The 26,462-nt window shown below is 43.9% G+C and overlaps 2 protein-coding genes across 2 annotated transcripts; both read right to left on the reverse strand.

Moving 5' to 3' along the window:
* Positions 1-36: 36 nt before the first annotated feature.
* LOC311224857 (ubiquitin thioesterase OTUB2-like) lies at positions 37-2,066 on the reverse strand. Its single transcript, XM_084309989.1, has 6 exons — positions 1,874-2,066; positions 1,719-1,796; positions 1,441-1,559; positions 1,249-1,333; positions 410-601; positions 37-273 (listed from the first exon to the last, which is right to left on the reverse strand). Exons 2-6 carry the CDS (start codon positions 1,794-1,796, stop codon positions 40-42), a joined length of 708 nt encoding a protein of 235 aa, XP_084166115.1. The 5' UTR covers positions 1,874-2,066; the 3' UTR covers positions 37-39.
* A 3,398-nt stretch (positions 2,067-5,464) lies between these two features.
* Positions 5,465-25,777, reverse strand: ccdc197 (coiled-coil domain containing 197; the record flags this gene model as incomplete). Its single annotated transcript, XM_084311174.1, has 9 exons — positions 5,465-5,650; positions 20,499-20,615; positions 20,697-20,807; positions 21,434-21,606; positions 23,823-23,905; positions 23,976-24,133; positions 25,160-25,336; positions 25,508-25,547; positions 25,662-25,777. 9 exons carry the CDS (start codon positions 25,775-25,777, stop codon positions 5,465-5,467), a joined length of 1,161 nt encoding a protein of 386 aa, XP_084167300.1.
* Between the last annotated feature and the right edge of the window lie 685 nt (positions 25,778-26,462).

A 26,462-nucleotide genomic window follows, 5' to 3' on the forward strand; every position in this document is an offset into this window, starting at 1 on the left:
TGTGCCAGCTAGACAGTAACCCTGAGATGAGTTGAGCTTCTAGTGAATCACTGGCAGCTCCACCGAGGTGGGCTCAGCTTGTGGGTAGAGAACGTCATAATGGGAGGTGTGATAGAGGAGGTGCAGGGAAGGCTCCGTGCCCTCCGGAATGATGTGGTGGACGAGCTGCTGTTCGTCACCCTCCATAGAAACGATGTGAATGGTGACACCCAGTGTCTGTGTCAGAGCCAGGATGTCCACGTGATCACATTCCATCGCCATGGTCTCCACTTCCTGAAAGTAGACAAAGATTCATCTGAGCTTATTTTCTTGATAAATTAGGTGATCAGAACTGAAAACTCTGAAGATGTAAGTGTTAGGTGAGGGACAACTCCCACCACTAGAGGGGAGCAACACTTTTGGTACTGACTTGTTTGCAGTAGACCTTCAGATTAGGGGCCTCGACAAAATTAGTGAAGAAGTCGGCGTGGTTCTGCAGGTGGGCTGAGGTGAGGAGCCGGAGGTACTGCACTACACTGTTTGAGGCCGTTGGCTTATTGAAGAACTGGAGCAGCGCGTCTCCCGGTTCATCGGCTTGGCATTGTTCCACGACATATATGAACTAAAGAAAAAAAGAATTTGTTATGACTTGATGCTGGGCTGAGGCCACCATCCATATAATGTATTCACTAGTGACATTCTGTTGTGGCTTTTGTAGAATTAGAAAATCTTGAGTTTGTTTTTGTGTGACTTAATCAAATGGCCCAACATCAATGTAACTTTAAAACGGTGCCGTTAAACACCCATGTATGTCATGGACCACTCAGCTCTCTGGTTTGTTACCGGTGCTCTAATCTGGAAACCTTTAACATGCCTGTCCAATAAATACATTGTCTCACTCATTTACGATGCCCCTCTTGGTTTGGTTTCCATTAAGTTGATTTAAAATCAAATTTTCCATCTTATTGTTGTAACTCATAACAATGCCTGTCCCAATTAGCTGTAACTACCCATGCCGTATAATTGCCTGACAAATTGGAGGTTTTGCCTTTTTGTCATGTCTACTGTTTCTTTTTGTCAGGTCTACAGTTACCTTTATCTGTTGTGTCTTGTCTTTGTTTTAAATTAATCTTAATCCATAGTCCCCGTCTTTCTCAAGAGGAACATGCCATCATCACATAAGAATGTTAATTGATCCTGGTAAAATAAAGGTTTGGAAAATGTGTGTGTGTATTTATGTTTGAAAAGCAAAGTACTGTGGTTATTCACTGTATCGAGATGGTGTTTGAATGAGCTCTCCTCAAACCCTGCAGAAGATAAATCTTCCCTGCTTGTCGTTATTTTGTCTTTGAACCTGAAATGAGAAAAATCGGCAAACGAATGTTTCTTAAATTAGAACGCTTTGGCTTCAAGACACATTTAACAAGTCTGCGTTGATAAGAGTTGCTGTTGGTGACTGACCTCTCCAACGCCCTAACGTTGTGTAGAATCGATTCCAGGTGACCAAAGCAGAGGGCTCTGTAGAAGCAATTCCCATCCCCGTGGATTTTTCTCACGGCTGAAAACTGGCTGCTTAAATCCTACAAAAACAAATAGGATGGATTATGCGTCATCTCCGCGATGTTATGGTGTCTGGGAATCAATCAATAACACCTATCATAATTATTACCAATCAATCCCTCTTATAGGTGACTGGGAATCAACACCTATAGTTACAATTTACCACTTAAATAGCCTACTTGATATTTGGCACCCGGCGGTTCGACGAACAGCGAAGAAAGGTCTTCTCGTCCCGAAACGAGCGTTGGTGACGACATCTGCGAAGAAACAACGACTTTATATAGTAGGCGAGAATGGAAATGAATGTTTGTGATTAACAAACAACCACACATACCACCAGCAACACGTCGCAATGTTGTTATAGTCGAAGTATTCTGTATCTTTGCACTAGTCAGTGGTACGCTGGAGACATGATTGAGGCCAACGACACGCACAATGCTAAATCGAAAGTAACATTGTAACAAATGTAATTCTGGCGCTCTTAGGCACAATGTAGCACTTCGTCGAAACATTCTACGGTTGTTTCCATTTTCTGACACCCGGATATTTAGAACTCCCAGAGCTATAACCACGTGCTCGTGTTAAAGGGACAGTACCGTTTATTCACCTGACATTATTTTAAGGCTTGAATGAATGAATGAATGAAAACTTTATTTAACAGATTGCAGAATGGGTACAATACAGTACGGCTCAATACATACAATTGTTAAGGGGATGCAGACCTGAGAAAGACGTTTGTCTTGTTTCCATCAGGGTCCCCCATTTTCAATTCATATAGACATATATGACATACATGACATACAGATAGTCAGTACTGCTACATCTATACATTTATGACATACCAGATTTGCAAATACAGTACTGTTTGTGATACAGAAGGAGTCAAGAAAAGGGAGTATATACATTTGACGTAGAAACTGTACATTGGAGGAGGTTGGGTGGGGGGGGTTGGGTACATTGGGATATTGACAACCATACTGGGTAATTTACATTGGAGGTGGTTGGGGGGGGGGGGGGGGGGGGCGGGGGGCACACTGTATAAACAAGTAACACTGTACATTGAGGGGGGGGGGGGGAGGAGACACTGTACAAACAAACACAATTGTACATTGAACTATTGACAAAACCATACTAGGTAAATGACTGTACATTGGAGGGGGTTGGAATGATTGGGTTAGGATATTTACAGGGGCCAGTGTTGAATTGCAGTCTCCCGTAGGTGTCCCTTGAGAGAGGTTTTGAAAGTGGGTAGTGATCCACATTCCTTTACAGCTTTGGGTAGGGCGTTCCACATTGATGTGGCATAATTGCGAAACGTGTTTAGTCCCTTATTTGAGCCGAATCTGGGTTTGACATGATTTGTGGAGCTCCCTCTGGTGTTGTGATCGTGGTATTCACTGACCTTTGGGAAGTATTTTGACATGTACATGGGTACCTTGGTCGTGTAGTGTATCTTGTAGACCAGGCCCATTGCAAGTTGTTGTACTCTGTCGTCTACTCTAAGCCATCCTAGGTTGTCGAAGTGGGCAGGGGTGAGGTGGGTTCTAGGAGTAAGGTCAAGCAGTAGTCTGACCAGTTTGTTTTGAGATGTTTGTAATTTTGTTTTTAGCGCCTTTGAGGTGCTTTGGTACCATGAGGTGCAAGCATAGTCGTAGTACCCCTGAATGAGTGCTCCTGCCAGAGTCTTCAGGGTGTTCTTGTTTACCAGAGAGGAGATCCGGTACAAGAATCGAGTTCGTTGGTTGACTTTTTTTATTACATTGGATGCCATTTTGTCACAGGAGAGATTAGCCTCTAGGATGGACCCCAGGTAGGTAATTTCATCTTTCCTTGTGACAATATTGTCACCCACTGTAACTGAGAAGCCGTCGGTCTTGCTGAGTTTGTTATTTGAACCGAAGAGAATGGACTCTGTTTTGCCCATGTGTAATGATAGTTTGTTATCAGCGAGCCATATGCAGATTCTGCCTAGTTCCGAGCTGAGGGTTTTTTCAACCTGTAACTTGTTCTTGTCAGAGACCAGCAGGGCTGAGTCGTCCGCAAACAGGAACAAGTTGCAGTCACAAGCTGACGACATGTCATTTGCATAAATTAGGAACAGTAGCGGTCCTAGTATGCTTCCTTGTGGAACACCACAGCTCACTGTGAGGGGGGGGATAGGGTACCGTTTACCTCCACCATCTGTTCCCTCCCCTCAAGGTAGGATTGCATCCAGCTCACTGATAGACTATCAAAACCAATTGCTTTTAGCTTGTCAATCAGAATGGAGTGATTGACCGTGTCAAAGGCCTTTTGTAGGTCCAGCATGACCATGCCGCAGTATTTGCCTGCGTCCACCTCTTGTTTGATGTGGTCATTCAAATAGAGAAGGCATGTGTCAGTGGAGTGGGATGTTCTGAAGCCAGATTGGAATTCGTAGATTAGATTTTTTTCCGCTAGGTACTTTTCGACCTGTTCGTAGACAATTTTTTCCATGACTTTCGAGATGGAGGTGAGAATAGAAACAGGGCGGTAGTTGCCTGGGTCTAATTTGCTGCCCTTTTTGTGCAGAGGGGTCACCCTCGCAATTTTGAAGTCCTTGGGGACGTGTCCCTGTTTTATGGAGAGGTTTATTATGTGTGTGATGATTGGTGTGATGGCGGCTGCTGAGTCTCTGAGGAATTTGGAGGGGATGTTGTCATGGCCAGTGGCCTTGTTAGGTTGGAGGGCGCTCAGTTTATTGAGTACCTCATCTGTTGTTACCATTTCCAGCTTGAAGTCGTCCTTGCGGACCCCTAGGTTTTTGTAGAAAGCTACTATGTGTTCTACCCCATAAAGCCCTGAGTGGGAGGGTAGTTTGTTTACCAGTGTTGTGGCTATGTTTGTGAAGAAAATGTTTAAGTAATTGGCTACATCCAGCTTGTCTGTGATGAGCGTGTTGTCAGTTTTTATGTTTATGTTTGAGAATCTGGTTTTAAGTTTTTTACTGCATCCTAGTTGATTATTGAGTAATTTCCAAAGTTCACGTGGTTTGTTTTTGTTTTCCTCAGTTTTGTCATTGATGAAATTCTTTTTTGCAGTTTTGATCATGGAGTTTACGTCGTTTCTTAGTCTGTTTCTTTCTAGTTTGAGTTCAGTCACGTGGGCTTGGAGTTCACTGCTCGTGCTTTTAGTAAGCTTTGACTGACTTTTACGAAACTCAGAGCATTTTTTGTCTCTGGTTTTCATAGCGGCCAGTATTTCGGAGTGCATCCACGGCTCAGCGCGATTTTTTACCCTGGTGGTTCTTAGGGGGGCCATGTCGTTTAGTATTGCTGAGAATTTGGTTTTGAAACCAAGCCATGTTTCGTCAACCAGTGTACCATTGAGTTCATCTGACCAGTCCAGACACTCCAGTTCAAGGTTGAAGGCCTCGCTAGAGTAGGTTTTGAGGTCTCTAGATGTGACTGTTTTGTGGCAGCCAGCCTTTTGTTTTAGTTTTTTTCGGGTACAGAATATCATATAATGATCACTTAACCCACATGCTATAACCCCTTTATTTGAGATCTTGGACTTGTCGGAGGTCAGAATGAGGTCAATGGTAGTCTGAGTTGATTCACATACACGTGTGGGTTGGGTGATTAGCTGGCTGAGGCCATGCAGATCACAAAACCTACTGAAGGCCTTGAAGACGGGTGCATCTTTTCGTTGCATATCCGTGCATATTGCATTACGACTAGTTTGCACAAAAACAATGATAATAATAATACTTTTATTCCACATATTTTTTTACAAGACCTATAAACAATGTATACAACAAACAAACAAGAGTATTTCCATACATGAATACACAACAGGATACACAAATAAATAAAATATCCACAAAGGCAAATGTTGTTTTACCAATCAAAAGTAAATGTAGGCCTACACGTGTCTGACAACATCAAAAGTGGTGTAAAATTGTCTTTCAACTAGATATCCCACTCTTCCTACTGGCTTTACTTGAACTTTTAAGTTGTGTTTTACTGTTGGTAAATTTGGATGATGCCCTCTCTCTTTTGTCTGCTGACTCTGCAGCACTTGTCATTGTTGAGCCGGACTCCATTAGTCTTGCTGCTTTCTTCTCTGTGTCTGTCTTGTCCAGAATGTATTCCTGAAAATTACAGATTGGGATAATCAAGAGTTGGATACATGGCAGCAGAAATTATCTAATGCTACATGTTTTTTTTATCACATAATATTTGACAGAAGCATCATAAAGACCTATAAAACACTAAAATAGAATCCCACCCCAAAACAACAGCAAACGCTGCATAATGTAGAAAGGAAAATTACAAATACAAAGCAGATTGTATAGAGTTGTAAGAGTATGATATGGACACTATAAGTGTTGTTTGCAGATGAATCAATCAGTTGTCACATTACAAGGGTAATCAAGTGAGTCAGAGTCTCTCTAAGAAAGATTGCAGAGGATCCCAGATTTTCCAAAACTTGTCCTTGATCTTAAGTCAGTGAGCAGACCATTGCAGTAGGATGCAAATAAAAGATTTTTTTTGTATCCACTTTTTCTCATTTTTCTCCCATCCCAATTTCGTGTTGCCAATTCTCCCCTCCCCTGTCTTGAACGTTGCTAGACTCTGCTCCCCACTGGTCGGTTGTAGTGAGGATAGAAGCCTTGCATCACGCGTCCCCTCCGGTACACGAGGAGGCAGCCTGTCGCATCTTTTCACCAGACAGCGCAGACTCTCAGTGGCGAGGAGTAACGCATGGGAGGCTCACGCTGCCCCCGATACTTCCTGTTTCTGCTGTGCAGGCGTCACCCAACCGACCAGTAGGAGTCGCTGTCCACAACGTCTAAATCCCCACCCATCGACTTTCCACCTGCTGACTCTGCCAAATGAGCCAGTACGACGGCCGGCCCAAGTCAAAGGCAATGCTGAGACTGGGATTCAATCTCTTGCATTGGTGACAAGCGCAATCTCCGCTACGCCACCCAGCCGCCTAAAATTATAAAAGAATTGTTAACAGAAATTTGGTGTCTGTATCAAAGAGATTGTCTCCCATGTTTGGGGAGCTTTCTGTATTTTTCACCCATCCCAATTTAGTCATTATGCCAATTCCCTTCCTGGTCGTTGCGCACATTGCCCCACTGTCGGCCTGGGGAGGGTGTAGAACTACCACATGCCTCCTCCATGTGAAGTCGCCAGCCGCTTCTTTTCACCTGACAGCGAGGAGTTTCACTGGGGGAACGTAACGCTATTTCCCCCAGATCCCCTGACAGCGAGGAGTTTCACTGGGGGAACGTAACGCTATTTCCCCCAGATCCCCTCCCTGCTGAACAGGCGCCCCGACCGACCAGTAGGAGTCGCAGTTTACAATGACCAGGACACATACCCCACTGGCTTCCCACCCGCTAACACTGCCAATTGTGTTAGTAAGAACGACTGACCAAGCCGGAGGTACCGCTGACAGCTGGATTTGATCCCAGAGTCTCTGCGGTGGTAGGCGAGTGCTTAGTCCACTGCGCTACCCAGCCGCCCTTTCAACCTTTATTATTATACTCAATAACTCAATGTATAGAAACTAAAAGTGATTTATATAACGCTATAGCCTACTTGTCTATTAGGCACTGTGTGTGAAGTCCTGTTGTACCATGTTGTGCAGTATCTATCTGAGAGAAAACGGTGTTTTTTCAATGTATATTTGGTTTATAGACTGATATAAAGAGACGCTTTAAGAGGGTAATACCATTATCATCACAGGATGATATCGGTGGTGAACCAGCGGTTTCACAGGCACAGGCCGCGTTAGCAGAGCAGAATGTTTTGAATTCCGATCCAGGACACAAAGATAACGGAGCAGCACAGGAGACACAGAGGCAGAGCGCGATGGAGGTTTTGACAATAATGAAACGTTTTGAAATGTGTGAAAGGTTATTAGCAGTTGTCATGACAGCGCATGACAACCAGAAGAGGGGCGGGCCGTCGTTGCTATGGCGAAGGTCCTATAAATCTAACAGTGTTTCCGGGTGTAAGCCAGACCAAGATAAGCGGCTAAGGGCAGACTACAATCTGACTAGAGACTCTCTCCTCTCATCACGGAGAGGGGGGGGGGGAGGAAGGATGCCACATCATTATTAGCTTCGGCTACCACGAAGATGGTCTTGGCTAACGACCAGGCCTGACCACCATTGGACTGAATAGCAGAAGGACGATAGCAAGGACGATACAATTTGATAACATCTGATTATGAGGTTCTGTTTATTGAATAAACAACGCTCTTCCAAGAAAGGTATTACGCTGTGTCAAAGTGTCGAATTCTTACGAAGGTGGAGGATTATTATGGTTTGCGGATCACACTAACGGGGAGAGATAAGGATTGTATCAGCCAGTGTATGAGACGTCAGGACCATTAAAAGTACACAACGCAGATGGGGAGATGATTACACAAGCCAAACAGATGAAGACGTGATACTGGCCGATTGATCAGAATCTAACAGTTGGTTGCCGTGAGCCGGATTTGCAAGAGATAAGAACAACGGAAAAAGACTTTTTCAATAATGGGGCGACAGTGAACAACAGTCATCGTGTGTGGGAGAATCATGATCGAAGCAAGGCCGGCCAGCCCTGAGAGAGTGCGCCGAGTCGAGTGGTCAGGAGGCGAACCAGCGCTGTAGGAGAAACAGCGCTCAGAAGAAAGATGTGAGTTCACTGTGCACACACGGTTGTTTTGATCTTTTAAGCCAAATAAAAACGAACAGATAGTGCATCCATAAATAAGTAGCGACAGAGAAGCCAGCTGTAATAATATGAGCAGAGAGCCATGGTGTTTTGAAAATCGAGGGTTTTTATCTACAGGGAATGAAAAACAAACTGGGCCGGGGCAGAAGGAGTGTAAATGAGAGAGATGAGGAGAGGGGGGAATGCTGAACCAGACTGAAAAATTGTTATGGCGGGATTATTATGACAAGACTGTCGCCTGAGACTGCCCACCTTAAACTGGTCGCTGTGGTCTCAAGACGGCCGGAATTTGTCGTGGCAAGAGGAAAGTCGATCGGGGTTTACCTTAAAGTGTGTATTATGTCCGATAAGCAAGAGTTTAGTCCGGGAGAAGCGTCCCCTGATATGGATAGGAAAGAGAGGAAAACAGCTGTGTTTTAGGCCTTGGAAGGAAGGGCAGCGGCCGTTTGTTTGAGAGAGTAGCCATTTGCACCGAGACAAAATGGCCGTGAGCCACGAGGAGATAACAACAGATAAGAACCAGAAAGTGACGTCAGCTAAAATACTCTAGACTGAGTTTGCCACCATCTAGGGGGGACAGTGGGATAATGCAGGCAAATGTTTGAAGATAGGTCTCTACTACCCTCTAGTGGGGGGGGGGGGGGGGGGGGTAGTGAGGGGGGAGTTTTATCAGGAAGATGACAGAGTGATTCCATAGGTCTCTACTACCACCTAGAATATTGATATACAGGTTAATTAAATAAAGTTTAATTATACAATGGGTTAAATAAGAATTGCACAGAGAGATGAGGTGCAGTTAATTAAATAGGTTTAATTATGAAATAAGAGGGAGTTTGATCTCCAGTAGGGCCTTCTCACACCTGATAGATAGGCAGGGTCTTCAGAAGACACATCACCAGAAAGAACTGGCGTGCGCTGGGGGTCACCCGTGGGACGAAAAGATAGAGTTGCGCGGAGTGGGTATCGGTTAGCTGCTGGTGTCACGATGGAAGACGACGAACAGGGACAGATATGGGTGTGGAGAAGGTCGTAGACTAATAGAAAACACAAGGGTCGAGTGTACAGAAAACTGCTGGTGTTGTTTTCTGCTTTTAGGGTCTGGAGATGTCCGATCGCGGTGGAGATGACCAGGAGACAGACTGGAGGAGGAGGAAGCAGCAGGGGCCAGGCACCGCAGCCTGGTACACAGATCATCCACAACGAGAGAGAGGAGACGCGGCGGTGGGAGAGCAGATGTGGAGAGGACAGCCAGAGACACTGAGCAGTAGCAGACCAGAGGAGACATTTTTGCCTAGGGGACCGCGCCCTGGAACGGCGACCAGCTCAGGAAAGGAGCCGTCACTGAAAGGGGCCCTTGCCCTAGAAGACGGGACCGGCCCAAGATGGGGGGTGTACTGTAAGAGGGAAGGGAGCTCTCTGATTTGACGTGGGGTGTACCTAAGTAGGGGGGCCAAAGGGTTTAGGTATGTTGTCTGGAAAGTTGCAGATCTGTGTCTCTCTCTTTCTTCTCTCTCTCTCTCCTCCCTGACCGTTGTTTATCCTTTCTGGTTTAGGTGTGATGCGTGTAATGGAAAACAATAAGGCAAACAGCAGACGGAGGGGCCCTAATTGTTATGAGTCTATTTTTGGGTATAATTAATTGAAAAACCAAATAATGATTTATGATTCTGAAGGGTGATTAGAATCAAGGGGGGAATGAGAGAAAACTGTGTTTTTTCAATGTATATTTGGTTTATAGACTGATATAAAGAGACGCTTTAAGAGGGTAATACCATTATCATCACGGGATGATATAGACGGTGGTGAACCAGCGGTTTCACAGGCACAGGCCGCGTTAGCAGAGCAGAATGTTTTGAATTCCGATCCAGGACACAAAGATAACGGAGCAGCACAGGAGACACAGAGGCAGAGTGCGATGGAGGTTTTGACAGTAATGAAACGTTTTGAAATAAGATAAGATAAGATATTCCTTTATTAATCCCCTTGGGGAAATTCCAGCAACACACGCATACAGCTCATCGTCTCATTAATAATAATAACAACATCACAATCATTACATTTTTACAGTAACAATGGCACAGCATAAATTCAAACAGACATGTACATTTGTTGACACATGTCATCTACAGAATGCCTGAGACGCCATATGCGATAGTCAGGCTGCATCAACAACAGAGTAGTTAAACAAAGTGTCGTTGCGCCAGGTGGGCGGGAGGGAGGGAGGGATGGACAGGCGGGGGTCGGGAGACAGTCTTAGGAAATGTGTGAAAGGTTATTAGCAGTTGTCATGACAGCGCATGACAACCAGAAGAGGGGCGGGCCGTCGTTGCTATGGCGAAGGTCCTATAAATCTAACAGTGTTTCTGGGTGTAAGCCAGACCAAGAGCGGCTAGGGGCAGACTACAATCTGACTAGAGACTCTCTCCTCTCATCACGGAGAGGGGGGGGGGAGGAAGGATGCCACATCATTATTAGCTTCGGCTACCACAAGGATGGTCTTGGCTAACGACCAGACCTGACCACCATTGGACTGAATAGCAGAAGGACGATAGCAAGGACGATACAATTTGATAACATCTGATTATGAGGTTCTGTTTATTGAATAAACAACGCTCTTCCAAGAAAGGTATTACGATGTGTCAAAGTGTCGAATTCTTACGAAGGTGGAGGATTATTATGGTTTGCGGATCGCACTAACGGGGAGAGATAAGGATTGTATCAGCCAGTGTATGAGACGTCAGGACCATTAAAAGTACACAACGCAGATGGGGAGATGATTACACAAGCCAAACAGATGAAGACGTGATACTGGCCGATTGATCAGAATCTAACAGTGTCTCTCAGTCCTAGTCACATTGTAGTCTGCCCTTAGCCGCTCTTGGTCTGGCTTACACCCAGAAACACTGTCAGCCTTATAGGATCTTCGTCATAGCAACGATAGCCCGCCCCTCTTCTGGTTGTCATGCGCTGTCATGACAACTGCTAATAACCTTTCACACATTTCAAAACGTTTCATTACTGTCAAAACCTCCATCGCGCTCTGCCTCTGTGTCTCCTGTGCTGCTCCGTTATCTTTGTGTCCTGCATCGGAATTCAAAACATTCTGCTCTGCTAACGCGGCCTGTGCCTGTGAAACCGCTGGTTCACCACCGTCTATATCATCCTGTGATGATAATGATATTACCCTCTTAAAGCGTCTCTTTATATCAGTTTATAAACCAAATATACATTGAAAAAAACTCCATTTTCTCTCATTCCCCCCTTGATTCTAATCACCCTTCAGAATCATAAATCATTATTTGGTTTTCCAATTAATTATACCCAAAAATAGACTCATAACAATTAGGGCCCCTCCGTCTGCTGTTTTGCCTTATTGTTTTCTATTACACGCATCACACCTAAACCAGAAAGGATAAACAACGGTCAGGGAGGAGAGAGAGAGAGAGAAAGACAGAGAAAGACACAGATTCGCAACTTTTCAGACAACACACCTAAACCCTTTGGCCCCCCTACTTAGGTACACCCCACGTCAAATCAGAGCGCTCCCTTCCCTCTTACAGTACACCCCCCATCTTGGACCGGTCCCGTCTTCTAGGGCAAGGGCCCCTTTCAGCGACGGCTCCTTTCCTGAGCTGGTCCCCGTTCCAGGGCGCAGTCCCCTAGGCAAAAATGTCTCCCCTGGTCTGCTACTGCTCAGTGTCTCTGGCTGTCCTCTCCACATCTGCTCTCCCACCGCCGCCATCTCCTCCCTCTTGTTGTAGATGATCTGTGTACCAGGCTGCGGTGCCTGGCCCCTGCTGCTTCCTCCTCCTCCAGTCTGTCTCCTGGTCGTCTCCACTGCGGTCGGACATCTCCAGACCCTAAAAGCAGAAAACAACACCGGCAGTTTTCTGTACACTCGACCCTTGTGTTTTCTATTAGTCTACGACCTTCTCCACACCTATTATCTGTCCTACAGGGCGGTTCCCTGTTTGTCATCTTCTGTCGTGACACCAGCAGCTAACCGATACCCACTCTGCGCAACTCTATCTCTTTGTCCCACGGGTGACCCCCAGCGCGTGCCAGTTCTTTCTGGTGACGTGTCTTCTGAAGACCCTGCCTATGTATCAGGTGTGAGAAGGCCCCACTGGAGATCAAACTCCCTCTTATTTCATAATTAAACCTATTTAATTAACTGCACCTCATCTCTCTGTGCATTTCTTATTTAACCCATTGTATAATTAAACTCTATTTAATTAACCTGTATATCAATATTATTATAATAATCCACCCTCTCCCTGCAATTAATTAGATTCCCAGATGAATCACTCCCCCACTCCGCCACTAGATGGTAGTACAGACCTATCTTCAAAAATGTGCCTGCATTATCCCACTGTCCCCCCTAGATGGTGGCAAAACTCTGTCTAGAGTATTCTAGCTGACGTCACTCTCTGACTCTAATCCGTTAGCCTCCTCGTGGCTTTGCGGCCATCTTGTCTTGGTGCAAATTTGTTGACATTTCCTCTCATCTTATTTCATCCTCCTCGTGGCTCCTTGCGGCCATCTTGTCTCGCTGATAATGGCTACTCTCTCAAACAAACGGCCGCTGCCCTTCCTTCCAAGGCCTAAAAACACTGCTGTTTTTCTCTCGTTCCTATCCATATCAGGGGACGCTTCTCCCGGACTAAACTCTTGCTTATCGGACATAATACACACTTTAAGGTAAATCCCCGATCGACTTTCCTCCCGCCACGACAAATTCCGGCCATCTTGAGACCACAGCGACCAGTTTAAGGTGGGCCGTCTCAGGCGACAGTCTTGTCATAACAATCCCGCCATAACAAATTTCAGTCTGGTTCAGCATCCCCCCCACTCCTCATCTCGCATTTACACTCCCAAAACCAAAAACCCTGCAGCCTGCCTCTCTCTCGCCAGCACTCCTTCTGCACCGGCCCTTTTTCATTCTCTGTAGATAACACCCTCGATTTTCAAAACACCATGGCTCTCTGCTCATCTTATTACAGCTGGCCTCTCTGTTGCTACTTATTTACAGATGCACTATCTGTTCGTTTTTATTTGGCTTAAAAGATCAAAACAACCGTGTGTGCACAGTGAACTCACATCTTTCTCCTGAGCGCTGTTTCTCCTACAGCGCTTGTTCGCCTCATGACCGCTCGACTTGACTCTCTCCCATGGTTGGCTGGCCTCGCTTGCCGGCTTGGCTCGAGTCCATGATGGCTGTTGTTCACTTGTCACCGCATTGAAAAGTCTTTTTCCGTTGTTCTTATCTCTTGCAAATCCGGCTGTCATCGGCAACCAACTGTTAGATTCTGATTAATCTGGCCAGTATCACGTCTTCGTCTGTTTGGCTCTCCATCCACTCCTCTGTGTTGTGTAATTTTAATGGTACTGATGTCTCATATACTGGCTGATACAATCCTTATCTCTCCCCGTTAGTGCGATCCGCAGACCATAATAATTCTCCACCTTCGTAAGAATTCGACACTTTGACACAGCGTAATACCTTACAAGGAGAAGCAGTGTTTATTTACATAAACAGAGACCTCATAGTCAGATAGGAACCAATTCGTATTGTCCTTGTAAGATCTATTCTAATGATCTTTCGGTGTGTTCAGTCTATCGTCCTTCTGCTATTCAGTCCAATGGTGGTCAGGCCTGGTCGTAGCCAGAAACCTTCTCCCGTTAGCCGAAGCTAATGATGATGTGTCATTCCTCCCCCCCCCCCCCCTCTCCGTGATGAGAGGAGAGAGTCTCTCAGTCCTAGTCAGATTGTAGTCTGCCCTTAGCCGCTCTTGGTCTGGCTTACACCCGGAAACACTGTCAGCCTTATAGGATCTTCGTCATAGCAACGATAGCCCGCCCCTCTTCTGGTTGTCATGCGCTGTCATGACAACTGCTAATAACCTTTCACACATTTGGGCGGCTACGTGGCGCAGTGGGCAAGGCGCTCGCAACGAATGCTGGAGACTGGGCTCGAAAAGGATGCCTCCTGTTCGAGCCCCGCTCTCCACATTGCTTTCAGTTTAGCTGGTCGTCCACAGTAATACACATTGGCCGTATTACGGGGCGGGAAACTGAAGGGTGGGGATCGGGCGTTGTGGACAGCGACTCCTACAGGTCGGTTGGTGCGCCTGCGCAGTAGAATCAAGAAGCGACGGGGGTGGGGCCCCTCCAAAGCCCAGACCCCCGACGCTGAAAGATCGAGCCGCGCAGGTGAAAAGATGCGACGGCTGTTACCTCGAGTATCAGAGGGGACTCGTGCTATGTATGACTTAGTCCACATTGCAGCCGGCTTGTGGGAGGCAAGAAACAAAGTTCGAAGACAGGGGAGGGTTGAATTGGACGATATGAAAAATTGGGATGGGAGAAAAATAGAAAATGGGAGAAAAAGTGGATAAAAAAAAAACCTTTCACACATTTCAAAACGTTTCATTACTGTCAAAACCTCCATCGCGCTCTGCCTCTGTGTCTCCTGTGCTGCTCCGTTATCTTTGTGTCCTCGATCGGAATTCAAAACATTCTGCTCTGCTAACGCGGCCTGTGCCTGTGAAACCGCTGGTTCACCACCGTCTATATCATCCCGTGATGATAATGATATTACCCTCTTAAAGTGTCTCTTTATATCAGTTTATAAACCAAATATACATTGAAAAAAACACCATTTTCTCTCATTCCCCTATCTGTTACACTGTTCATAGAAGAGAGGGAATAGACAGGCTCAGCTTAGTTCAAATAGTTCAAGTATAGATTTCTCTTTGGAAACAAGGCTTAGATGTCACAAAGGGGAAATGAGAACTGGTGCACCCCAAGAAAAACAAGGCACTCTTATGTGTTTAAAATGCCTCTATTGTCTTGGCGTGTCCAAAAAGGAGGATAAAAAAATGTACAATGGGGCAAGTGGCCTAAAGGTTATAGAGAAGCGGGTTGGTGACCGAGTTGGGGGTTGAGCAAGGCACTTAACCCCCAACTGCTCCAGTGGAGTTGCAACATTGTCAGACTGTGGTGCAGCTCCAAAGTGGGACTTGAACTGTGTGAATGTGAAGCAGGGCGTTGCTGGAAAAAAGCATTCGTGCTCACCGAACATACCCTGGGTAAATAAAAGTTAAATAACTTTTTTGAATGTGCAACCCATACGTAACAGAGTCTACCTCACCTTAATCTTGGACATGCCAAGACAATAGAGGACATAGTGGGTCTCATTCTCCAAGGACTTACGACAAAAAGGGCTTTCTCTTAAGGCCATTTGAGACCTTTTCGGGCCGATTTTGGGATTCACCAACCGTCCCAATAAAACATATATAATTAATATTATATTATAATATATTGTCTATATTCATGTCTTGCCCGAAAAAGTCTCAAATGGCCCTGAAAGCCATTTTTGTCGTAAGTCTGTTGGAGAATGAGACCCAGTGCCTTGTTTTTTTATGTTGTTGATATGTCTTTGCACCAATGTCACCAAGACAAATACCTGTACATTCATTGTATTTTATGAATGCCTCTATCCCTTCCCCAAAGGGCACCAGAGAGAATAATAAGTAACATCCTGTCAAATAAGTGGTGACGAGTGATGACGTCACATACATTTAATATTAAAAAATAATAGCTGTAAACTCTCTGATTGGTTCTCCCGTGTTTGTCCCGCCCCCTGAGGCCCCACCCCTTTTTCCTGTGTGTAAGCAGTTTTGGGGGTGTAGAATGAGAAGTGGTTAGGGTGGTAGGAAGTTGTTTTGTAAGGCAGCTGTAGTGGGAGGAAGTTGCAAATACAAATATACAGTACTGTGTAAAAAAAAGAGATCATAAAAAATGTATACATCCGAAGGGGAAGAAACTGTAGGGGGTTGGGTGGGGGGGTGGGGGGGGGGGGGATTATTAGAGCTCTGTTTAAGAATGAGGGGTGTGTCATCGGCTGGATTAGAGTGTGCCTATGCAAAACGGAGGATAGATCTGATCTACATTCAAACATCACTCTGTCACAGCCACTTGACCAGGAACTAGCTGATCTGGAGTCGTCCCACGATGAAAAATCACTTAAAAGTATAATAAATCGCAAATTACTTTGGGTATGCAATCATCAGGCGTGTTATGCAAAACTAGCCCCATTTGTGCCAGATGCAAATGTGGTTCAAAACATACATTAAACATTACAGTGAGTTAACACAAATCAACACATTTAAAAATATACATTAAACATTACAATCACAAATGAAAAATACAAGACACATTTTAGGAGAATAGCATTAATATGTATGAGTAAAACGTACACTAATGAATCTCAACACTCATTACATCTCACTTTTCACCTGTCTCACCAAATCATCCACAGACAAACTACAAATGGTCCAAAATGGTGCAGCCAGGCTACTCACAAGGTCAAAAAAATCATGTCACATCACTCCCATTCTGGTATCCCTGCACGGGCTCTCGGTACACTATAGAATTCACTTCAAAGTCCTCACTTTCACTTTCAGAGCACTCCACGGTCAGGCCCCTATCTACATCACTGAACTCATCCATCCCTACACCAACACCCGCTCACTCAGATCTGCCGATCAGCACCTCCTGGTGGTCCCCCGGTCCAGGCTAAAAACAAGGGGTGATCGAGCCTTCGAGATGACGGCACCAAGGCTCTGGAACGCTCTCCCCCTGGACCTGCGAACTGCCCCCTCTGAAAACTCTTTTAAAAAACAACTAAAAACACATTTGTTTATACAGGCCTTTGGTCATACATAGGCACTATTTCTTGTCCTCACTGTTCCTATAGTTTTGTTTTTTAATTAGTGACTGATGATTTTATCTAAATTATTTTATTCTATTTTTCTATCTGGTATCACTGTTTTTTAACTGCTGTCTGTTGTTGTTGTCATTTATTTCTGATTTTGTTTTTGTTTTGTTTTTATATACTGTAGTGTAAAGCACCCTGTACATTCGTGCTGTGAAGGGTGCTATATAAATAAAAGTCATTCATTCAACAGAGTTACCAGCAAAAACTATACATCTACATTATCTATCCTACAAATATGACATTCATAAGTCTTTCATAATTTGCTAATCATGTGTTAATCTAGTCAGTAACAGTGGTAAATAATTCCATGTTTTCATTGCTCTATATACAGTACTACTGTGTGTTTAAGGAAATTGGTGTTTGCCTTGGGAAGTGAAAAGCAGCCTGCTATTGCCTGTCTGGTGGCCAGTTATTGACAAACATGTACCTGCGGTGGTGATGATTTATAGAGCACCATGGGTTGACGAGGAATTAAAGAGCTATATATCACTTAGGCACTTATCACGAGGCACTATTACACACTATTACACTATTACATTATTATACTATTACACAATTACATGATTACACTATTACACACTATGACACTATTACACACTATTACACTATTACACTATTACATGATTACACCATTAGACACTATTAGACACTATTACATGATTACACTATTACACACTATTACACTATGACACTATTACACACTCTTAAACTATGACTCTATTACACACTCTTAAACTATGACTCTATTACACACTATTACACACTATTGCACTATTACATTATTACACTATTACACACTCTTAAACTATGTGACTATTACACGCTATTACATGAGTACACTATTGCACGATTACAGACTATTACATGATTACACTATTATACTATTACACACTATAACACACTATTACACTATGACACTATTCCAGTACATACTATGACACTATTACACATTATTACACTATTACACACTTTTACACTATTACATGATTACACTATTATACACCATTACATGATTACACTATTACACACTATTAAACTATGACACTATTACATACTATTACATGATTACACTATGACACTATTACACACTCTTAAGTTAACCTATTAAGCCCTAGCCATATTTTCAGAAAATTCACCTAAAAGTACATACCTAAGTAAATGGAAGATTGCTCCACTTCTACAAGGTCCATTTGCATGTCCTTGGTATCTAGGGACATCTATGGACCTCAGGGAATGTATTCCCAGTGTCTGTTACTATGCATGAGTAAATTGTAATGAACCAAAGGAGGATATAAAAAAATATATCTGTTTTTTCCATCTTTGACAGTGAATAACACCATGCTAACATTGACCAGGCGTGAACAATTGCCACTGAGCTCATTCAGCACCTTCTTGAGATCACCTGTACAAGAAATCTAAGCAAATTAATAAAGGACAGATTGATTCCGAGGCTCTAGTCAAAACAAAGGACTTCCCTGGCTTATTCTACCATTCTACCCATTTCTCGTTGCGATCAGCCCCCGCTTAAGTGGTTAAATGTGTTGATTTGTGTTAACAGTAATGTTTAATGTATGTTTTATACAGTGTACATAGTGTGTCTCTATACATAGTGTACTAGTGTGCTAATGTAATAGTGTATAATAGTGTAATAGTGTATAATAGAGTACAAGTCTATCAGTATTTTACACAGTCTATCAGTCTTCTCTTAGATTCATTACTGGTGATAGTTACGGCACTCATTGCATCCTGTATGATAAGGTGGGTTGGTCTTCTCTATCAGAGAGGTGAAATAGGCATTGGTATCTGTTTATCTTTAAGGCTTAGGCCATTGATGGAAAATTGTCACCATATATCACAATTATGCTAGAATGGAATTATGGACCTTATCTGACCCACTCAAATGTTTGACTTTCACTTAAGGTCCCACGTGTTCAGTCTGAACTTGTTATGTCTGCCTTTTGTTTTGATGCACCAGCTTCCTAGAATGATCTTCAACTCACACTAAAAGTCAATACACCACTATCCTATGGACAATTTTAAAACATTATCACAAACCTCCCTACCTCAGTATGTAATGTTTTTAATTTGATCTTTGTTGTTTTCTCTTTTCACTTGAGTCTTTGTCCTATTTATGCAAATGTTTTTTTATCCCTTTTATATGTATAACTGTTTGAACTGTAATCTCGACAGCATTGCAAATGAGGGTAACCCCTCAATGTCCATTTTGATAATAAATTAAGATTTAAAAGTGTGATAGTCTACTAGTGTGCTAGTGTAATAATATAATTGTGTGTAATAGTGTAGTGAATTAATAGAATTTTCCCACAGGGATGAGGTTTATCTTATCTAAGTGTGCTAGTGTTTAATAGTGTAATAGGGACATAGTGTGTAATAGTGTAATCATTTTGTAATAGTGTGCAATAGTGTAATCTTTTGTAATAGTGTAATGATGTAATAGTGTAACGTGTGTAATACTGTGCGATAGTGTCATAGTGTGTAATAGCGTCATAGTGTGTAATAGTGTGTAATAGTGTAATAATGCAATAATGTAATCATGTAATAGCTTGTAATAGTGTCATAGTTTAAGAGTGTGTAATAGTGTAATCATGTAATAGTGTGTAATAGTGTTATAGTGTAATATTGTGCAAATGTGTAATCATGCAATAGTGTAATAGTGTGTAATACTGCAATAGTTTAATACATTATTTTGTTTTATTTCCTCAAACAGACATGTTCATGTAACTTGCATCAATCCGATCATACTTATTATAATCTATACCCTTAATTTCAGTCACCTTTCAGCCAACTGAGTTTAAGTGATTTTTCATCGTGGGACGACTTCAGATCAGGTTCCGTCTGGTCAAGTGGCTGACAGAGTGATGTTTGAATGTACAGTAGATCAGATCTATCCTCCGTTTTGCATAGGCACACTCTAATCCAGCCGACGACACACCCCTCATTCTTAAACAGAGCTCTAATAATGCCCTTTTTACGGCGCTCTTTTACATCCTTGAGACAACACATCCATATATTGGCAGAACAAGCCATATTAATTGACCATATTAATGTATTCATATACAAACCCTTACAACCTCACATGTAAAAACACTCATGCTCAAATTATCATACTAATATTACGCCCTTACAAAACAACTTCCTGCCCCTACAACTGCCCTACAAGCAACTTCCTCCCACTACAGCTGCCTTACAAAACAACTTTCGGCCAACCTAACCACTTCTCATTCTACATCCCCAAAACTGCTGGAAAAAACTATCACAAAAAGGGGCGGGCCTCAGGGGGCGGGACAAACACAGGGAAACCAATCAGACAGTTTTTTTTTTTTTTACTATTACATTTATGTGACGTTATCACTCGTCAGCACTTTTTTGACAGGGTGTTACTTATTATTGTCTCTGGCATCTTATAATTTATTATGCTTTTTCTGCACATTTTTGCAAATATTGTCTGTAGGCATTACCTTTATCATGTCCATGATCATCAACATGTCCATGTCTTCCAGAGGTCCATAGCTTTGTAAGTAGCACTGCTCCCCGAGGTTCCTCACAGCAATAAACAAAGTTGCAACTTCTTCCACCTGAAAGGTAATAGAAAAGTATTAGCATATTATTACCACCCAGAAGTCATATCCAAACATCAAGTACAGTATGAAACAGACCTGGTCTCTGGACTGGCTTTGATCCATCAGCAAGTTCATCTCTCTCTGCTTGTTCTTCTCTTTCAGTCTGTGCCGTTGACTCTGGAGTTCAGACAGTTCCTTGTTGGTCATCTGCCACAAACAGAGAGAAGCTTTAAGAGGCTGTTCGTTCAACAGTCATTCACTATCCACAGAAAAAGGCCTGTTCTCTACTCACATCATGCATTTTTTGTGTGCTTTTTTGCTCTTTCTCCCTTTCTCTCATCCCCCAATGTAGTCATTATGCCTCCTCTGATACATGTGGAGTCACCAACCGCTTCTTCTCACAGCAAGGAGTTTCACTGGGAGAGTGTAACATGCACAGAGGTTCACATTATCTCCTCCAGACCCCCCTCCCTGCTAAACAGGCACCCTGACCGAACAGTTGGAGTCACTAATGCAATGATCAGGACTCATACCCTACAAGCATCCCACCCAAGAAAACACTGCCAATTATGTTTGTAAGAAAGCTATCCGGCTGCAAGTTAGCCTAGCTTTGCACAAATGAATGGAAGTGGATATGGACCACTAGCCTGCAGCTGGATAGCTTTCTACTGAACGCACATGAAGCGGAAATTGATATCTATCTTCTTGTCTGACTCTGGAGAAGACAGTAAGCGCATTTCCCATAACGTTGGCGTGTTCCTTTAACAGTCAAATCATCTACTAATCAGCGCATAACATCCCTGCATGGAGGTAACATCTGGGTGATGTCTGACCAACTTGTTGGTGTTGTGCTCCTCCTTTAGGTTCTCCAGCTGCCGCTGGTCCTGTTCCAACTCCTCCACCAGCTGCCCCACGTGCTGCACCAGATCCTGGTGGGTGATGGACAGAGTCTCATGGCGCCGAATGATGGGCATCACCACAGAATCGGACCCGTGCTCCAGGTAATCTGAATGGGGACAGGATAATATGAGTGCTGTACACCGCCAGTGTATAATTAAGTGATCGTTGAGACCAACAGGCTCAACAAGCAGGACAGGTTCTGGTTCACGTACAATTTCAGACATTGCATGAACTTGTGATAACCCTTTCACTAACACACTACAGAAGGTTAACCCTTTCACTACCACACTACAAAAGGTTAACCTTTCACTACCCCACTACAGATGTTTAACCGTCTGTAGTGTGGTAGTGAAATGGTTAACCTTCTGTAGTGTGGTAGTGAAAGGGTTTACAGTCTGTAGTGTGGTAGAGAAAGGGTTAACCTTCTACATTTACATTTACATTTAGTCATTTAGCTGACGCTTTTATCCAAAGCGACTTACAAGTTCTGTGCGACAAGACAGCAAGAAGGGTATAACTCTATCAGCTGAGTAACAATGTTCATCAAAGTGTTGCGTGTTACAGTGTAGGTTAGTTTATTAGGACAAGTGCATGACATTAAGGTTAGTCGGGGTTAGATTTTTTTATTTTATTTTTTTTATCATTTCAGATAATGGTTGAAGAAGTGAGTCTTTAGTCGACGGCGAAAGATTGGACGGGATTCGGCTGTCCTAACTGGGATGGGTAGTTCATTCCACCATTGTGGGGCAAGGACTGAGAATAGGCGGCTTCTCTTTGATGACCCTCCGGGAGCTTGGATAGGAGTAGATCTGAGGCGGCCAGAAGATGCAGAGCGTAGGGGTCTTGAGGGTGTGTAGTTAGAGACCATTGACCGGAGGTAGGCGGGAGCGGTTCCCTTTGCCGCACGGTATGCTAGGTCGAGGGCCTTGAAGCGGATACGTGCAGCAATGGGGAGCCAGTGCAGGTCCCTAAGAAGTGGGGTGACATGGGCCGACTTCGGTAGGTTTGAGATCAGGCGGGCCGCTGCGTTTTGAATGAGTTGAAGAGGCTTGGTGGCAGTGGCCGGGAGGCCAGCTAGCAGTGCGTTGCAGTAGTCGAGGCGGGAGATGACTGTTGATTGGACGAGGAGTTGGGTGGCTTCTTTTGTCAGGAAGGGGCGTATCCTTCTGACGTTGCTCAGGAGGAATCTGCAGGTTCTGGTTGTCGCTGCGATGTGAGCAGAGAAGTTCAGCTGGTCGTCGAGGACAACACCAAGGTTCTTGGCGGTCGGCGACGCGGTCACAGCTGCATTCTCGACTGTGATGGAGAGGTCGGTCAGGGGGGAGGATTTGGCCGGCAGGTGGAGCAATTCTGTTTTGCTTACGTTCAGTTTGAGGTGGTTGGTCGTCATCCAGGCGGAGATGTCGGACAGACAGGCCGAGATCCGCTCAGAGACGTGGATATCTGAGGGAGGGAAGGAGAGGAAGAGTTGAGTATCATCGGCATAACAATGATATGAGAAGCCATGAGACGTGATAATGTTACCCAGTGATTTAGTGTAGAGGGAGAAGAGAAGGGGTCCTAGGACCGAGCCCTGGGGGACACCCGTCCGGAGGGGGCGGGTGGCCGACAGAGTCCCTCTCCATGACACTTGGTAGGAGCGGTCATTGAGGTATGATGTCAGCCATGTCAGCGCAGATCCAGCCACTCCCATTCCTGCGAGGGCCGCGAGGAGGATCTGATGGTTGACTGTGTCGAAGGCTGCAGATAGGTCTAGGAGAATCAGGACAGAGGAGAGGCCTTTCGCTTTTGCTAAGTGAAGTGAAGTGAAGTGAAGTGAAGCCCCTTCTGTAGTGTGGTAGTGAAAAGGTTAACCTTCTGTAGTGTGGTTGTGAAAGGGTTAACCCTTTGTCGTGTGGAAGGGAAAGGGTTAACCCAGGGGTGCAGTGCTGGGCATACGCGGTCAAACGACGTTTGGGCTTCGTCACTGAGGCAGAATTGCGCGCATCCTATTATTATGCAAAGTCTGTGTGTGTGTGTGTGTGTGTGTGTGTGTGTGTGTGTGTGTGTGTGTGTGTGTGTGTGTGTGTGTGTGTGTGTGTGAGTGAGTGTGTGTGTGTGTGCGTGTGTGTAGAGTGTTGGGCGTGTGTTATGTGACAAAAGACCGCCCGTCTTGTCCCCAGCTCCGACTCATGAAAGAGGAGAGATACATGTATGCGCGTGCGCGCGGGAGCCCATATTACGACTGCACCACTGGGTTAACCTTATGTATTGTTGCAGTGAAAGGGTTAACCCTTTGGTAGTGTGGTAGTGAAAAGGGTTAAAAGTCGGCAGTCAACTTACTCTCAGGGAGGAAATCTGTTATTTTCAACAGGTAGTCCTCGTACGTTCTGTACTTTGCCACCCTCTCCTTTAGAACCTGTTTTCTGTTGGATAAGAAGGGTTTTAGAAGTGACCAAATGAACAATACCTTCACACGAGGTCTAACATTCTCACCTGGCCTGAAGTTTCTCCAGCTGATCTGCCAGGTCCTCCATCTCGCTCTGCTTCACAGCGTTCTGCTTCCTTGCAACCTGATACTTCTTCAGGGCTCTGTGTCGCTTCACCTCATTGTCTTCCACAAACCTCTCAAATTTCTTCGCTTTTTCTTTGGTCTGGATTCAAATACACAATCCAAGGTAATTAACTGTATATATTAGAACAATGTATTTTCAAGTGTCAAGTAACTGAATGATATATACTCAATTAAGCCTGTATGCTGCTTTGTTTTTCTTTGCTAGCTTTAGGCGATATCCTTCTGTCTAATCCTGGAATCCTTAAGATATAATAAGATATACACACATAGGCGTAGTTTTAGATGGGGTAGCAGGGGACATGTCCCCCTCAATATTGAGAAGAGGTAAATTTGTCCCCCTCAAAAAATATAGCTATAATATGAAAGACAACCCCCCCCCCCCCCCCCAAAGATGTATAAAATAAGGGGATCAAAACATGTATATATCCTTCTTACCTGTAGCTACAGGCTATATTAACCTACAGTTTCAGACACCCCTACAGGACCGTACCATCTCAACCTTGCAGACGTGCCTCTCATAAAAGTACACCAGAATGCAGGAAATGAAATGTTTGATGCTCAAAGTTTCCTGGGGGAGGAGGACCCCTGGACCCCACACTTGAAGTGTGAATGAATGAATGAATGAATGAATGAATGAATGAATGAATGAATGAATGAATGAATGAATGAATGAATGAATGAATGAAAACTTTATTTAACAGATTGCAGAATGGGTACAATACAGTACGGCTCAATACACACAATTGTTAAGGGGATGCAGACCAGAGAAAGACGTTTGTCTTGTTTACATCAGGGTCCCCCATTTTCATTTCATATTGATTGATTCATGATTCATTTCATATTCATTTCAAGTGCCCCCCCCTCCCCCCATGTTGAAACCAAACCTACGTCCTTTTTTAGTCAACCTTTATTTAACCAAGTCCCATTGAGTATACGAGATCCCTTTTGCAAGGGAGACCTGCCCAAGATAACAGCAATAAAATGTGCGATACATCATTCTTGTATACACATACAGTATACACACACACACATATACATACGGTACATACATATATACATATAAATACCATACATTTTCATAGAGCTTGATGTGTACACAACCCACCTCCTGCAGTTTGAGTTCAAGTTCAGTCCTCCTCTGAGCTAAGGCTTGCATGTGACCCTTGAACTCTTGTCGCTTCAGCGTTAGTAGCCTGTCCACCTCGTCCAGCTCAGTCTGCTTCCTCACAACTAGGGTCCTTTGCAAGGTGTTGACTCCTGTCTCCAGGATCCTGCCAGCGGTCTACACATATACAAATAACCTGTCAGCAGTGTAGAAGCTTGAGGAAGGCTATAATATAAAAGGACCACCACCCCCCTCCAAATGTTCTCATCACAGACCATGATATGTTTGCAAATATTCAAGTGAACATGGCATCGCCTTTAATCCTCATCTTTATTATATTTTGCTTACCTCTGTTATAACGGGTATGTGATTGACATTTTCTTCTTCTCTGCATATGGGTAGATCATTTGAAATGTTTAGTGGCTATGCATCAAAGGTAGTTTTGAAGATATGTGAATTCATATTACTACTATGCTGCAGTATAGGCTAAAGATAAAAGTACAAGCCATACCTGGTTTCTTCCACCTGTGTTACAAAAATGTTTCTCATTCTGTTTTCCACTTTCAGCTTTAGACGAGGGTCATCTTTATCTATAAAATGAACAGAGGAATTATCCATGTTTTGTTTCGGCTTTGTAACTTTTAATTTCCTTCAAGTATCCCGGAGCGTAAAACTGTTGCAGTAAAGTCCCGAAAAGTTGCAATTATTTGTAAGAACTTCCCGGTGCACACGAATCGGAGACGACAAGATCTTTCCGGGTGTTTTCCTGAAACTGTGTTGTTGTTGCCGGGGGACCAGGGGCGAGACTGTAGGGAATGAGCGGGGATCGTTTCTCCGTTGTCATAGCAACTGCCAGCGAGGCGTTCTATTTCATTGACGGAGTGAGAGGCATTGAAATGAGATGGGTAGACTCGGCAGACCCAGAGCCATGTATTACCAGAGTTTGGCCATGTTGGACGCCATTGTGCTCACCTTATGAATGATTGTGAGTCATAACAGAACAGAGCTATGTATTATTATTAATATTATTATTATTGTTTATTATTATGGTAATATAAATGGCTCTCTGAGTCATAAGCTACTCACTGAACAGAACTCTTTTTGAAACTCGCTTTCCATACTCTGGTAATAAATGGCTCTGGCTGGGCAGAGGTCCACACGCTTGATGAATTAGGCTATTAAGGCTAGTTTGCAGGTCTCTCAAGTCGTGTATAGGCTCTATTGCATGGAACATGGTCCATGGACACATTTTGGAAGACATTCAATTGTTTAATTCCCCGCACTCCCCATCCTACTAATTAGC

The sequence above is a fragment of the Notolepis coatsorum genome (assembly GCF_963971535.1).
Source record: "Notolepis coatsorum genome assembly, chromosome: 3".
Classification (NCBI taxonomy): Eukaryota; Metazoa; Chordata; class Actinopteri; order Aulopiformes; family Paralepididae; genus Notolepis; species Notolepis coatsorum.